Genomic DNA, 17,107 nt, shown 5'->3' on the forward strand with positions numbered 1-17,107 from the left:
TAGAAGCTGATATATTCGCTTTGGAAAAAACGTTGTCTTTTTATCCACATAAGTTTTTTGCCCATTCCGACCCCTAACATATTATCCGACCATCACCAAAATCAATAGGCTTCTTCCCCTCCGGGACCCCCATCAACATCCAAAATTTCGTGACGATCCGATCAAAATTGCGACCTGTAGCGTGATTACAAGGTTTAGATGGACAGACGGACAGACCGGGACGGACACACATAGCCAGATCGACTCAGCTCGTCGAGACATTCATTTTTGGTATATATAAGTATGGGTCTACGACCATAATTTCGATGCGTTACAAACTTTTTGGCCAAAACCAACTTATAATACCCATCCCCACTTAGTGGTGTAGGGTATAAAGATCCTAGTATAGGTCGCAATCTGCACTATGTTTGGTTCTACTAGCCTGCTAACCTTCCTGAGCTTGGTTACATCCAGTAAATGAATAATTCAAATCATTTCTATTTACATTCGATAAATTTTGTTTTTTTTCTATCATAAGCACATGGAATATTTCTGTTATAAAAAACGACAAATGCTTGGTTTACTTGCTTTGACTTAAAGCCGTTTTAACTTGCTTCTCTTATTTAACTTTGTAAACACTTTATATACAAACATAATGTACAAATTGTAGTATATATTTTCCCATGATATCATAATACATATTATTTTCTTTCCTTGAATTTACACAACCAGACCATTGTCTGACATATGTTTACGACTCATTAAAAGTACAAACACATTGTCTTTAACGTTTACACGAATTATACATGAAATTTGGTGACAAACAGACATACGGACAGACAAACGAAAAAACATGTAATAACAATAAATGAACATATTTCCTTTAATCACTACATTTTTCATTACGAATCTTTCTTTCTTTCTTCCTTCCTTGTTTGTTATTGTTATCTTTTTGTCATTATCTGTCTCTTTTTCAGTCTTATAATATTGATTCTATCCATATCAATACGTATTTTAATGTTGACATTTGAATTTCCTGTTGATGTCATTTATTTCCTGTTTCTTTTTTTTTCTTCATTTCTTCTCTTTAAGGATCCACGCACTGAGGCGTTACGGGAATATTCTTACGGAAATATACTACCCATCATTTGTGCCCTGGGTATCATTGGCAATGTACTCAATCTCGTTGTATTGACGAGGCGTAATATGCGTGGAACGGCTTACATTTATATGAGAGGTTAGTATGTTAAAGATATATGTACATGGGGAAGTATGTATGTACAAATTGGTCTTAAATGAATCTTTATTGAGTATTTGTGTGGATTTGTCGACACACACAGATGTAATTGTAATTTGTGGTATAAATAATCTTCGGATATCGGGCAGTATGTTTTGTTGGACATACGTTTGTTTTACTCAACAATGTAAAACGACATAACATTCTCAGAAGTAGATATGCTTATTGGCTGTATGGAATCTGAATACAAAAAAATCAGCGGTAGTGAACATAAGATTCGATTTGGCCGAACTCAATACTGTTTGCCCTTCTTAATATACACCGAGAAAAGCAATGGTTTAGAATATCAATTTACTGACCTACGACATCATTTGTCCATCCTATACAAAACCATGAGCATTTCATTGGGATTATAAAGAAATGATACCATTATTTTGTTTTTTCAAATAACATTCAGCCACAACAAAAACTTCCAAATGTTAAGCTGCTCTTCATCGTATTTTTCCTAGAAACTGTCTTCCTCAAAATCTCCGTGTATTCATAAACATCCCCACTTTCGATGGTTTCTGGCCTAAGAACAAATCATAAATTACGTCATGAAAGCTGGTATTTATAGAAGGATTTGTCAAACGTAAATAACAGAAATTCGTTGTGTCTGTGTGCACAAATTTGGTTTTCATTGAGTTCTTCGAATAATATATTTTAATAACACATTTTATTTCCCATCGGTATGAGGGGAAAGGGATCGCTTCAAGATTTAACGTGGGCAAATTAAGATTTTGTTATAACATTGTAAATGACACTCACACACACTCATACCGTTTTCATGTGAAATGTTTTTTAAAAAATACCATAGAGAATTAAGCTACCTTAATAAGTACATGATAATAAAAATATGATTTTAAATGGAATACAAGTTGTTGTTGTATACAGTAATCTTAAGTATAGTGGGAGGGGAGGTATTACAGCGAAGTTAGCCTAAATGGATTTCCTGTTTCTAACTAGGGACAATAATATATACATTCAAGCCTCTGATAAAACTGTACAACGCGGGGATATGAACAGATTTAAAAGGAAAATTAAATTTAATGTTTCAATTTTCACATTGAAAAAGCATAAGGGTTCGCCAACCAATCACATTCGAAAAAAGTTATTAGCTCATTATAAAGTATTCAAGTCGATCGAAACAAAAATGACTGCGTGTTGTATGAAAAAAAATCATTGTGTGTATATTACATAGACATTTTAAAAACGTTTTAAACCGCAGAAAGTTTTTTTTTTTCAATTTTATACGGCCAAAATATTCCTAATCGAAATAATGTTTTTTTTTTTTAATAATTTTAAAAAAATAATTTTCAGTGTTTTATTAGAAATGCACTTAAAACTAGAAAATAATTTGTCGCTTAGCCTCAATAAATATATTCTTTCTTTCAGGGACGTAGCCAGGATTTCATTTCGGGGGGCCCACCTGACCAAAATTTGAAAGTTCTTGTTAGCGAAAATTTCTTATTTAATAATGATGTAAACCTTATTTTATACTTATATTACTGATAAAATAATAATCATTACTATTTTTAAATTAAAATGACGTAAGACTTCTTGGCCAATTTCCCCTTTTTTAGAACTTTTTTGACAATATATCAGAGTTAATATATGTTCAAACTATACATATATTAATAATCGCATATACTTTTGGGTGTATCATTTATCAAATAACTCACAACTACAGTGAATGTTATGTAATTCAGTGATATCACTTCGGTAAGACCAAAAGAAAGAGTATACAATCGCAAAACCTTAGAAATATCTTAACCTTTCCCTTGTTTCCTACTTCACAAAAGTTCAAAATCATGGCTTCCATTTTCCACTCCAATTTTATTGAGCAATTTATGGAAGGAAAATGGGATTAGTAGAGCATTGATTTATGCAAAGGGAACGTTCGGATATCATGGCGTTATCCACTAGTATTTTTTATATTTGCTGGTAGATTTAGGAGTTATATAAATAAAGGAAAAATTCCGAGACACGTGTTTTTTTTTTGTCTTTTATCACGCTGCGGTGTCAGAATATGGTCAGTTTTTCAATTTCGGAAAGTCAGGTGTGCAATCGTTGTTGCTGTTACTGTCATTGAAGTTATTCCCTAAAGATATTTTGGTGTCCAATCGTAGATCTTATCACAAAGAAATTCTGAAGGCCGATAGCGGTTTTCTTGATAGAGAACTAATGCTGAGCAATAGTGAGTTTATCCATGATGAAATTCTAGCACCGAATCGTGGGTATGTAATGACAAATACTGTCGCCCAATCGTGCATCTGCCAATAGACTATTTTGGCGTCCAATCGTCGGACTTCTCTTATAGAAATTCTTGTTTCCTATCGTGGATTTTCTCATAAATTGATCAGAAAACAAGAAAACTCTTGTCTTGTCAGTCTTGAATAATTTTAAAATGAAATTCTGGCGCCCAGATTTTTAGCAAAAATCCATGAACACAATTTTTCCCAATCTACATTTTTTATACTCTCAGCCTTTAGTCAAAATGTGCCTCATCGAAATAATGGTTTTAGGGCCAAAGTGTGTTTGGAAGAAATCTGTTTCTGGCTGCCTGGAGAACACTCTTTCGACAACCTTTCACAGAGTATTTGAAAAATTTTCAGAGAAGTACAGTTTAAGACCTCTCTAGATAATTAGTAAATATACCTGTGTAAGCTTAAGACCTCAGTATTCATGGCTTCACTTCCTTTATGCTAATAATTTATAAACATCCCAGACGGGACAAGGGAGACTTCTCTCATATCAATGAGTGCACCCCCTTTCATATTAGCTCAATGATATGGGAACTGCTGTTTATTGCCGAGTCCGAAAGGCGTGTCCTAAGACACCACTTGTAGAGAAGTTTTACAAGGCTGAAATACTCAGAAATGTCGCCAACATCACTCAGGGGTATTTTGCCACCGTTGAAAATTTGATGTTGTCTGGCCTGGGAATCGAACCCACGACCTTTAGCGTGCAAGGCGGTGTGCATACCATTGCACCACGGTGGCACCATGCTAATAATTTAGCTATAACTAAAAATATGAAAAAAATAAATTATTATATAAATAAATTATAAAGACCTCTCTGGAAACGGTTTGCTTTTTTGCAACAATTGTTCTCGGGGCGCCTATTACTACAAGTTTTTTTTTTCAGGACATGCCGATACTTTTAGAGAAAATGGCCCGAAAGCTGTAAGGAACACCTGGGGCCATCATGTGTAGTGGCTGGTGCGCAAGACAACTTTCGAACCGGATACTGCGTTGTTCCAAACATTATTTATAGCAATATTTCTGCGAGCCTTATATAAAGTTCGTAGATGTTGATTTTCGGTCTACTCCTTCTGTTATTTTCCCCAAAATTCATGAATTGTAGCATGTGCGATTTTTCTTGAACGGAGCAACAGATATGTTGCAAACTTTGGTTTTAGTAATATTTTGTCTAAACTTAGTTTTATCTCGAAAATGGGTACATCCCTACAAACCTTCAAAATAGTTGTTTAATGCAGTTTAAGGTCGGTATTCTTTGTGTGTGTATATTTTTTCTTGAAAAAAAACTGAAAACTATACTCTGACGCACTGAAATGAGTTGTGGGCGCAATATCTTTTAAAAGGAATGACTCCCAAAATAAGATATACTTCCAAAATGAACTATGTCGGTCCGGTTCATTTCTTCAGTTACCTCCTCCGTAACATTTGTGATCAATGATAAAATACATGATTTGTTGGTGAGTTCATACTTCCGAAAATGGCTACACAATTCTGAAAATCTCCTAATACATAGCTTTGGGTTAAAGGATTTTGGTTGGGTAGCCGCTATTCGATCTGTCCATAGATTACAGTTTCAGTTCACACAGGCTCAGAGTATATTCCTATCCGCAAAGTTGACTGATACTTGTTGAGATCTGAATCTGTTTCCGATAATTTTTTATTTGATTTCGTTTGTCGTTATAAAGTCCTTTGCCGAAGAAGGAAAAAGGAACAATTCTAGAAATGTGAATCCATTGAAAAAAAATTCCTACGTCGGTGCTTTCTTTAAGTCGGTTAACAAATGGCTAAGTTATAGTGGTTTAAGTCTGAAACCCCCCTCAAAAAAACTATAACTGAATTTCTCATAATTTTGAAAATAACACTGTGCAACACTGGAAATGCAAACAACTTCTAATGGGCATTTTCTGAAAGTACATATTGAGACCACAAAAACCTTAATTGGGTTTTGTGTTCTTAGATCGGGTTTAGATTTTATGGCCTCATCTAAACCGACCTAAAATGAGCCTTTTTTCCAGTGATCGGACCTTTATCTTCGAAACTAATAAGAATTTTGCTTTGCAGTCTTCAGCAATATTGTAGCCCTAAAGTAGTAGAACTTATGTGCCAAGCAGATGAACTAGGAAAAGCTGCATCTAGCGCATCAAACTCGTTAAAATATAAAAACTTTACATAATTTCTGAAATTCTGGTCAGTAACAACTAAACTGTTGGGAGTAGAAACAAGTAACCATTCTAAAACTTTTCCAACTAATGTGACCATCAATTTCTTCAGAACATTCTGAAACTCTAAAATGGTTATTTCACGTTGTTTAAGGGGTATTTCATAACATACCTTTTACAAAACTTATTTCAAACAATGTTCACACAGGCTGCTACTCTCATGTTGGGGATTTCAATGCATTATTGAAATATTTACCAAATTGTTGTTGAAAAATTTGCTATAAACAAGGCGATAGAGGCATTTTACAACAACATAATGTTCTGAAGAGTTGCGTATTACATTCCAGAGAATATTTTTCCAAAGGTAACATTAAGAAGAATTTAACATTTTGGGAGATAAGCTGCGAAATATACACAAATTATAGAATTTTTAGATATATTATAAAATTTGAGGCAATAAATGCAGTTTTTCGAATTCACTATTCCTGCAAATATTTTGTTCTTGCTCTTATCTAGAAGTTTGCTGCAGATGTCAAGACAAGATTCGTATTGATTTCAGAGATACAGCCCCGATTTGTTTTAAAAATTCGATCTATAACCATGTTTAGATGAGGCCATAAAAACCGAACCCGATCTAAGAAAACAAAACCCAAATATGGTTTTTGCCTATTGGTCCTCTACTTTCATAAAATTCTGGACAGAAGTTGTTTGCACGCGATTGGCTCTAAATGTTGCACAGTGTAATTATTGAACAAAACAAAAAAACATTATATTTTTGAAAATTATGAGAAATTCATTAGAAGGTTTACCATTAGAAGCAATATCCTAAAAGTCCCTATCGATCACGTGTGTGCAAAAAGCTATTCGGAGTCCAAGATCATTTGCTTCCAATAATGCTTCCAATTATTCAGTTTTGTTGATTTTTCTTAAAAACGGTAAGGCTGCAAAAACCGACTAAAGAACTTCTTTATGATTTTAAAAAAAATCATACAATTTTCGAGATATCGTGATCTAAGGGTCAAATTAAATTACCGCGTAAATACATTATGAGCTTTCAAACGATACCCACTTTGTAGTAATCGGTTCAGTAGAGCCGGGTCTAACCCAGTTCAGCAGAACCGGTCTAACCCGGTTCTATAATCTGGTCTTTCTGGGTCAAATACCGGGATAACCGCATCCGCCATCCATGAAAATTTTTCATTTCAGTAATCAGTGCAATAAGTCCTACCTTTGCACAAACAATCGAAAAAAATCTGAGAGTTTTTCTTCGAGTCGTTCCCGCTGCTTAAGCCCAACGAAGAAATCTAGAAAAGTTTCTGGCCTTAAAATGAAAACGCGAATATTTTACCATCAAAAATAGTTTTATTAGTTTCTTAAGTAGTCGTCACATTGATTTATACATTTTTTCATGCCATCAAACCAATGATTGAACCACGTTTTCCATTACGATCGAAGCACCTCCAAAACATGGAACGCTTCCACATCACCTTCTGCCAAAGAAAATCGTTGACCACGCCTTTTTTTTTGCTGTGCGGGAGTCGATTGAAATCATTGGGTTTCAAGTCGGCGTTGTACGGCAAATTGCCCATTAACTCCACGTTTTGTCCGGTCAAAAAAGGCGCTGGTTTGAATCGTTGGTTTGAATAATTGGTACACAGTGATTCGTCTTCTCCGGTTCGTTTTCTCATTTCACAGGAGACTTCAGTCGAACAAATTGTAGCGTACCGTCCTATGTTCTTCAAACCGTATAAGTTACACATGGTCGGTTTTGCCGACCATTTGCTTCAACGTGGTTCTTCCATGAACATCTTTCGTTGGATTTGGCTCACCTTCGAAGACCCCCACGGTCGATTGCTGTTTTGTTTGTCGTCAGCCACGAACTTATAAAAGTCGTTTGAAGCACCGTGATCGTATTTAATCTCAATTTATTTGAACAAATTGACAGGAGCCTTTTTTGAGCGATTATATTTTTGCGGCCAGGTATTCATGCAATATCAATTGTTAGTTGATGGAGGAAATGTCCAAGAATTCTACCACCTCTCGGTATGTAACATGGCGATCTTGCATTATCCGCTCACGCACAGATTATTTTTTTTTCTGGCACAACGCCCATTTTTGGACGACCTTCACAATCTTCGTTTTTAGCGGGTGTCGGCCACGATTGAATTCATTAATCAATTTTGCATGGTGTATAGGATGGTCCTTTATCGACATACAAATATTTAATTTGATCGACGCACTCTTGCCGTGATTTTCCGCGTCGGAAGTTGTAAAAAAATGATCGAAGGAATGTTTCACAATAAAATTCCACTTCTTTCCAAAGTGATTTTTTCAAGTCACTGTGACTTGAAGTGATCGTATGTCAAACTATTCTGAGTACGTTTAGGCTAAATCTTTCGAACTTTCTAAAGGCCGCAATTATGGTCCAATCGATGAAAAAACTTTACCAGTTCATTGTTGTGGCTAAAAACAAAAATTTATGACGATCGGTTAACGATAACCCGGGCCCCTGATCGATCTTTATTTCCATGGTACTTTATATGGGGGCCAAAGGCAAATTTTCAGAAAATCGCTCTACAGGCTATAATTATGTGAAACAATGTACCAGTTCATTATCTAATATATAAAAGACAATGCGTGTATGTTAGTATGTTTGTTTGTTTGTATGTTCCGTATAGACTCAAAAACGGCTGAACCGATTTTCTTGAAAATTTCAGAGAATGTACAGAAAACACCAGTGGTACCTCCCCCATGCCCTACTCTTTACATATCCAAAACTACTGAACCGATTTTCTTGAAAATTTCAGAGAATGTACAGGAGTACACGTGGTGAAAATAGGCTATGCATTTTTTTTGAATTTCGGTGGGGGGTTACCTCCCCCATGCCCTACTTTTATATAAACACTATTTTAGCACGCCCACTTTTTAAATATGTTACATATCCAAAAACTACTGAACCGATTTTCCTGAAAATTTCAGAGAATGTACAGGGAGGACCCTTGGTTAAAATAGGCTATAAATTTTGTTGAATTTCGGAGGGGCGGGGTACCTCCTCTATGTCTGATTTAATAAAAACGCTACTTGAGCTAAACTGAAATGAACAATTGAATTAATTCTTCCGAACTATTACCCTCTGAAAACACCGCGCTCCGAACCACCCTGATGCGGAATTGCACCCTCCGAACCACCCCGCTCCGAACTTCCACCCTCCGAATCACCCCGCCCCGCACTTCCACCTTCCTATCCACCCTGCTGCGGACTTCCACCCTCCGATTCACCATGTTTCTCCGAACCACCTGCTTCGAACTTCTACCCTCCGAACTTCCACCTTCCGAACCACCCTGCTCCGAAGTTCCACCCTCCGATCCACCCCGCTCCGAACTTCTACCTATCTAACCACTCTGCACCGACCACCCTGCTCCGAATTTCCACCCTCCGATTTACCCGCTCCGAACTTCTACCCTCCGAACCACTCTGCTCCGAACCACCCTGCTCTGAACTTCCACCCTCCGATTCACCCTATTTCAAAACTTTAACCCTCCGAACCACCCTGCTCCGAACTTCCACCCTCCGATCCACCCTGCTCCGAACTTCCACCCTCCGAATCACCCCTCTCCGAACTTCCACCCTCCGAATCACCCTGCTCCGCGGAGAACCTCCCCAATGCCGTATTTTTTAAAAACGCTATTTTGAGAAAGTTAGTTTGCGAAGCAATTGTCGTTGTGTATTCGACCCTAGGGACTCATTTTGGACCTTAAAACCCGAGCACGTCTCTGAAACTTCTGAGCCAATTTTCCTACAAATTTCAGGAAATGTATCACGATAATCCTGGTGAAAATAGGCAGCATATATGTCCCCTGGTGCCTGGTGAAAATAAATTATATATCTTGTGGAATTTCGGTGGAGCGGGGTTTGAAATTAATTCGATAGACGATGTTGGCCGACCACGCCCACTTTTTAAATATGTTATATCTTCAAAACTTCTAAACCGATTTTCCGTGTAATTTGATTTCCATGTAATCAGATGATGTACAGGGATGGCCCTTGGATACCTAAAGGCTATACATTTGTTAAATTTCGGAGGTGCGTTATAACCTGTGTCCTATTTTTTAAACGCGCTTTATATGTAAAATTTACAAACCATAAGACCCGACCACTCCCACTTTTATAAATATGTTAAAAATCAATGGAAATACCAGGTGTTATTCATAGCGAAGCATTGGTATTATTGGAAAGCAAGTATTTAAACTAGGAGGCAGCATACCTATAGCTATAGCTTGATCAGGTATATAAGATATTCATTATAAAAAGGTGGATGGACGATGCCACTAGATATTCATGTGAATCAAGGGCTCATATGCAGTATTAAATATAAGTTTTCACCTGGAACGAATTTACGATGGCACATAGTAATTTAGGAAGCAATACACCTTTAGATTTCAGACAAACACTTCCAATTATACTATTCCAGCAGATGAAATAAATGTATGCCTCAAGTCATCAGCTTTTTGGCGGTATGTTAAAATTTCATATCGACACAAACAAATCTGAAGATTTTTTATTTTTAGTCACTTGCAGATCCCGACTAATTAGCGATGCAAGAAAACTACAATTGCTGACATAAGGTAACATAAAACTGCTTCAACAACGTGGACCGGGTCCGCTAGTTATGGCTAAAAAACGGATCCTTCAAAAAGTATGAAATCGGCTCGGATTATGATATTATATATATTATAGGGCCCAAATTACCTATAATTGATCCTATATGCATATCTGAGCGTCTTTTTCTATATTTCTAGTATACGACCACTTTTGGTAATGCAATTGGGATCAATTTAAAACTCAGAAGTCATGGTTGTTATTGGCAACTTTTTGCTGAAATGTACCAAACAAAGCTGGGATATTTATTTGTCATTACAATTCAATGGTACGCCAACCTACTTTGCAACATTGTAAAGGTGACCTTCTTCCATTGATTGACTTTGCTTTTGAAATACCCCATTAGAACCGTATTCGATATTAGCATAAGAATAAAACGTTGAACCTTGCTTCACATATGTAAGATGTTTGCCAATTCTGACTATTGAATATTATAAAGACCATCACCAAAATCAATAGCCTTCTTGCTCTATAAACCCCCATCAACGATTCGTTACGTAGGTTCCAATCAAAATTGCAACCTGTAACATGCCCTTTTAATATCTGCAATAGAAGATATCCGCATTGCAAATAAAAATGCACAAATTGGAAATTGGGATATCTATGCGTCTACTTCTATAGTTACAGTATTTTACCACTTTTACACCATTGAAAAGCGGAGATATTACCGTAAGAATAAAGCGTTGAATTTTACTCCACATATTTAAGTTTTTTGCTAGCTCTGACTCTTGAATATTACCCAACAATCTGCAACCCCCAAACAACGCCAAATAATATTTCGTTACGATTCGATCAAAAATGCGACCTGTAGCGTGGTTAGAAACAAATGGGAAAACGGGATTGACTACCTGCGCTAAACTACTTTGAATCTTTGTAAGGGTGAACTTTTCTTTTTCTATTGACAGGCTTTGCTTTTAGAATAGAAGCGGAGATATTTGCATAAGAACAAAACGTTGAATTTTTCTCCACACTAGTTTTTACCATTCCCACCTCTGAGTATTGTCTGACTTCAAAATCAATAGCCTTCTTCCTCTCTGGGGCCCCCATCATCAAATTTCGATCTGTAACGTGATTACAAAACAATGTCATGTATTACCGACTATTACCACATATCCGACGTTTGACCACCTACCAACCGTTGCATTGTTGTAAAGGTGAAGTTTACCACTTTCATTATCATTGCTTTTAGAATACTCGTACTAGAAGCGGATATATTCGCATGAGAATAAAACTTTGTATTTTTCTTCATATAATTTTTTGTACATTCCAATCTCCTCAATATGATCCGACAATCATCAAAATCAATAAGCTTCTTCCCATCCAGGACTCCATCAACCCCCAAAATCTCGTCAAGATCCGATAAAAACTTCGACCTGTAGCGTGATCGCGTGGTTTAGATGGAAAGAGGGGACGACACACATTCCATATCGACTCAGCTCGTCGAGACATTAATTTTGGTATACATAAATATAGGTCTACGACCATTATTTCGATTGGTTACATTTGGCCACAACCAACTTATAACACCCTCCCCACATGGTGGTGTAGGGTATAATGACACATATCAATGCGGCTTTAGAATTGGTAAATCCACCATTGATCAAATAATCAACTAGCGGCTAATCCTTGAGAGGATCTAAAGGATGCAAATCGACATTTTCCATGATTTTGTCACTATATGGATTAATTTTACAGCCTTAAATGATATATGGTATTCCAAGTCGTGTCTGAATTTGGTATATCTGCAAATCTCTCTCGACTGACAAGTGATACTCGCTTTAAACAAGGAAGAACCTCTCCCTACAAGTCAGTAGCAAATGAGCCTTCAAACAAGAAGACAGTCTCTCGTGTGATCTTTTTAATATCATGCTGGAGACATTCACATCCAGCTACCTTTCAAAAAATGGATAACTAATCCGCTAAGGTGGGTTCTGCACTATATGGCAGCAAAACAATGTTAGTGGTATCGGCGCGCAATGCATCCATTAAAACCGGACCAACTGTTGTTGAAAAACACTAGTTTTATTTTCCAAGTGGGATTAACACAACAATTTCTTTACTTGTATCTTACAGCAAAATGTTTGTAGGCAAAAAAGTAGTTGAATCATGAGCGCAAGTGATTTCGGACTACATCATTTTACGTAAAAGAAGTTATGATTTTTACAAGGGCATGGTGCAGCGAGGATAAAGTCTATTTTGCATCCCAAGCACTATTTTTGCATTTGTTCTTTGAAGTGAATAAATATATATTCCATGGTTGTTTGAATTGTTTTTTCGATTCGTTTAAAAATTGATTCTCTGGAAAGCATTTTGGGGCTATCAAAGAAGTTGACATCTATTAATTGATGAGCAAATTTGAATTCGAATCGTCTCAGTGTAATAGGCCATTATCTTTCAATGAACATCGCTGTATTATTTTAAGTTCGAGTTGGTCGAACTTTTATACCCTCCACCATGATATATGCAAAGTCAAAATATATATACCGTACATCTTATGGCGGTAATATGTTATGTTAAAAGATTCGGTTTTATTAATCATAAAACCCAAAAACATCTCCAAAACGATTCACACCAATAGAGTTATGCAAAAGACGTGATTAAGATTCAAAATAGACTGCATCATGCCCTTTTAAAATCATAAATTCATTCACATAATAAGATATACTCACTTGAATTCATGATTCAACCACTTCTTTGGCTACAAACAAAAATGTATTCCGAAAAAATTTGCACTCATGATTTCTTTACTGGTTACAAAAATTTTACTACGTAATTATAATTACATAAAACTAATAGTTTTTGTGTTATTAAGTATTTTAATTGCAAAAGGTTATTATAAATGTAAACATTGCAAAAATGTGAAATTTTCATGAAATGAATTCAAGTCAAAATGTGAAGAACGGAATGTATTTTTCATGACTCTGCCTGGACTGCTTCAAAAAAAAGCTATGCAATCACTAGACAGCGGAAACCTATGCAAATGCAATCCTTTGCAAATGTAATGGCTAGGATGGTTGTAGAGAAAATCTGATTCGACAGAAAGTAGTTTTACCACAAAATAAAACGAATTAAGCCCAGAAATGTTTGCATATTTTGCATATCGTGCATATTTGACATATTTTTACATATTTGCATAAAATGAGCATATGCAACCCCATATGCAAAATATATACAAAGATTTATGGTATAAAAATCCCACCGAAATGGCTGAAATGTGGTATTAAGTCTTCGTTAGGGGTATGAAATTTTACACCTGAAATTTGTCCGCATGGGTCCACGTCTTCATATAGCCCCCATAGAACGGTACCTCCCGATTTCCTATATTTTGAAGGTTCTGGCCTCAACATCACACTTAAATGGCTGACATTTTGTATAAAGTCTTCCTTGGGAGTACAAAACTTTCCACCTGAAATTTGTCAGTATAGGTCCACGTCTTCAGATAGCCCCTATAGAACGGTACCTCCCGATTTTCGATATTTTGAAATTTGTGGCCCCAAAATCCCCCCGAAATGACTGAAATTTGGTATTAAGTCTTCCTTGAGGGTATAAAACTTTCCACCTGACATTTGTCGGTATAGGTCCACGTCTTCATATAGCCCCCATAGGACTGTACCTCCGGATTTCTGGTATTTAGAAGGTTGTGGCCTCAATATCCCTCCGAAATGGGTAAAATTTGGTATGAAGTCTTCCTTGGGGGTATACAACTTTCCACCTGAAATTTGTCGGTATAGGTCCACGTCTTCATATAGCCCCCATAGTACGGTACTTCCCGATTTCCAGCATTTTAAAGGTTGTGGCCTCAATATCCCGCCAAAATGGCTGAAATTTGGTATTAAGTCTTCCTTGGGGGTAAACAAATTTCCACCTAAAATTTGTCGGTGTAGGTTCAGGCCCCCATAGAACAATACCTCCCGATTTGCTGTATTATGAAGGTTGAGGCTGTTGTTATACATTTCTCTTGTCATATATTTCGATTGCAATTTAATCAGAAGCCAAAAATAGGCTCAGTCCCAAAATTTGACATGAATCGGACCAAAAATAGGGGTTGCATAAAACTCCGATGTCTAGCAATCGCTACTTCACATAGAACAACTTCAAATACTTTTTGCTGGACATACATACTTATCTGTGTGTGATTATGTAGAATGGCTGAGTTGAATGACATATTAAGACTTTACCATGAACATTGGCTTCTTGTCAATGATTACTTCAGCCATTAAGATAATTACAAAACCTATGAAAAAGACAGATTCCTCGGCAATAGCTCGTATGTAGATATACATTTTCATTTCTTTACTGGTTACAAAAATTTTACTACGTAATTATAATTACATAAAACTAATAGTTTTTGTGTTATTAAGTATTTTAATTGCAAAAGGTTATTATAAATGTAAACATTGCAAAAATGTGAAATTTTCATGAAATGAATTCAAGTCAAAATGTGAAGAACGGAATGTATTTTTCATGACTCTGCCTGGACTGCTTCAAAAAAAAGCTATGCAATCACTAGACAGCGGAAACCTATGCAAATGCAATCCTTTGCAAATGTAATGGCTAGGATGGTTGTAGAGAAAATCTGATTCGACAGAAAGTAGTTTTACCACAATATAAAACGAATTATGCCCAGAAATTTTTGCATATTTTGCATATCGTGCATATTTGACATATTTTTACATATCTGCATAAAATGAGCATATGCAAAGCCATATGCAAAAATATATACAAAGATTTATGGTCTAAAATTCCCACCGAAATGGCTGAAATGTGGTATTAAGTCTTCGTTAGGGGTATGAAACTTTACACCTGAAATTTGTCCGCATGGGTCCACGTCTTCATATAGCCCCCATAGAACGGTACCACCCGATTTCCGATATTTTGAAGGTTGTGGCCTCAACATCACACTTAAATGGCTGACATTTTGTATAAAGTCTTCCTTGGGAGTATAAAACTTTCCACCTGAAATTTGTCAGTATAGGTCCACGTCTTCAGATAGCCCCCATAGAACGGTACCTCCCGATTTTCGATATTTTGAAATTTGTGGTCCCAAAATCCCCCCGAAATGACATAAATTTGGTATTAAGTCTTCCTTGGGGGTATGAAACTTTCCACCTGACATTTGTCGATATAGGTCCACGTCTTCATATAGCCCCCATAGAACTGTACCTCCGGATTTCTGGTATTTAGAAGGTTGTGGCGTCAATATCCCTCCGAAATGGGTAAAATTTGGTATTAAGTCTTTCTTGGGGGTATACAACTTTCCACCTGAAATTTGTCGGTATAGGCCCACGTCTTCATATAGCCCCCCTAGTATGGTACTTCCCGATTTCCTGCATTTTAAAGGTTGTGGCCTCAATATCTCGCCAAAATGGCTGAAATTTGGTATTAAGTTTTCCTTGGGGGTAAACAACTTTCCACCTTAAATTTGTCGGTGTAGGTTCAGGCCTTCAGGCCCTCATAGAACAATTCCTCCCGATTTTCGGTATTATGAAGGTTGAGGCTGTTGTTATACATTTCTCTATTTTATTGACTTGTCTGAAAAGAATTTTAAACAGAAAAATTGTACATGCAAATTTTATGTACCTATTATTGAAATATTTGTTGCATAAAAATTCATAAATTTTGCATATGCAAAAATGTATGCATTTTGCACATGTCATATGTTTCGATTGCAATTTAATCAGAAGCCAAAAATATGCTCAGTCCCAAAATTTGACATGAATCGGACCAAAAATATGGGTTGCATAAAACTCCGATGTTGAGCAATCGCTACTTCACATAGAACAACTTCAAATACATTTTGCTGGACATACATACTTATCTGTGTGTGATTATGTAGAATGGCTGAGATGAATGACATATTAAGACTTTACCATGAACATTGGCTTCTTGTCAATGATTACTTCAGCCATTAAGATAATTACAAAACCTATGAAAAAGACAGATTCCTCGGCAATAGCTCGTATGTAGATATACATTTTCACCGAGTTTTCTTTCCTTGTCAAATAAAAAAATTTAATAAGGGAAGCCATGCAGTATATACTTGTATTTTATGCATATGCTTAAATTAAAGTAAATGATATTGATGATGACAATTACGTGCTTGATGTTGGTGTTCCTGTTGACGGCTGACAATACATTTTTACTGCCGGTGGATGGATGATGAGTTGGAATGTTTCTTATTTCCTCACAATAGCAATGCTAATGATCTTGGGAAAAATTGAATGGATGCCTTAAACCACAATACATTGTTGTACATTGTAACATTAACACATACACACACACACATTTAAACAATTATCTCCATAAACCGCAATCACAAAAGTCAAATATAATAAAAACAGAACGGTAACCGTAGAATTCCACACATTAACACGTGCTCTCTCTGTTCTGCTGTTTATGGGAATGTTAGAATGGAACGGAAATTAATTAACACAGACTATTTCATGCAGTGAGACTTTCTCAAAAAAGTTAATAACCAAGTCTCTACTTTATGATGATTGAACAAACTATTGGAACACTTTAATTCCGATACCTTAAGAGAACATTTTTCAAAACCCGGAATACCACTTTGTTTATACATTTGTATATATTTTTTCTGCAAAAATATACAAATTTATGTTTTCTATTCTTAGCACATCCTAATATTCAAAACAAGTGAGCAAAGGCTATAGTCGGGATGGGGCCGACCATGTGATACCCTACACCACTACCCCTGTGCATAAGGTTTTCACTGGTAAACATTTCTTTTAGGGAATATAATCCGACTACCACCA

The 17,107-nt window shown here is 36.2% G+C and overlaps 1 protein-coding gene across 2 annotated transcripts in view; it reads left to right on the plus strand.

The window, feature by feature from the left end:
* The window catches only part of LOC141398569 (probable G-protein coupled receptor B0563.6), a 296,701-nt gene that overhangs the window by 203,472 nt on the left and 76,122 nt on the right, over window positions 1-17,107 (plus strand). For both annotated transcript variants that reach the window (XM_073975951.1, XM_073975952.1), the window contains exon 5: window positions 1,072-1,216. In XM_073975951.1, the coding sequence (XP_073832052.1) occupies window positions 1,072-1,216 (145 nt within the window). The remainder of the gene's footprint in view (window positions 1-1,071; window positions 1,217-17,107) is intronic.

The sequence above is a fragment of the Musca autumnalis genome, unplaced genomic scaffold (assembly GCF_047663935.1).
Source record: "Musca autumnalis isolate F117 unplaced genomic scaffold, ASM4766393v1 scaffold_3, whole genome shotgun sequence".
NCBI classification, from domain to species: domain Eukaryota; kingdom Metazoa; phylum Arthropoda; class Insecta; order Diptera; family Muscidae; genus Musca; species Musca autumnalis.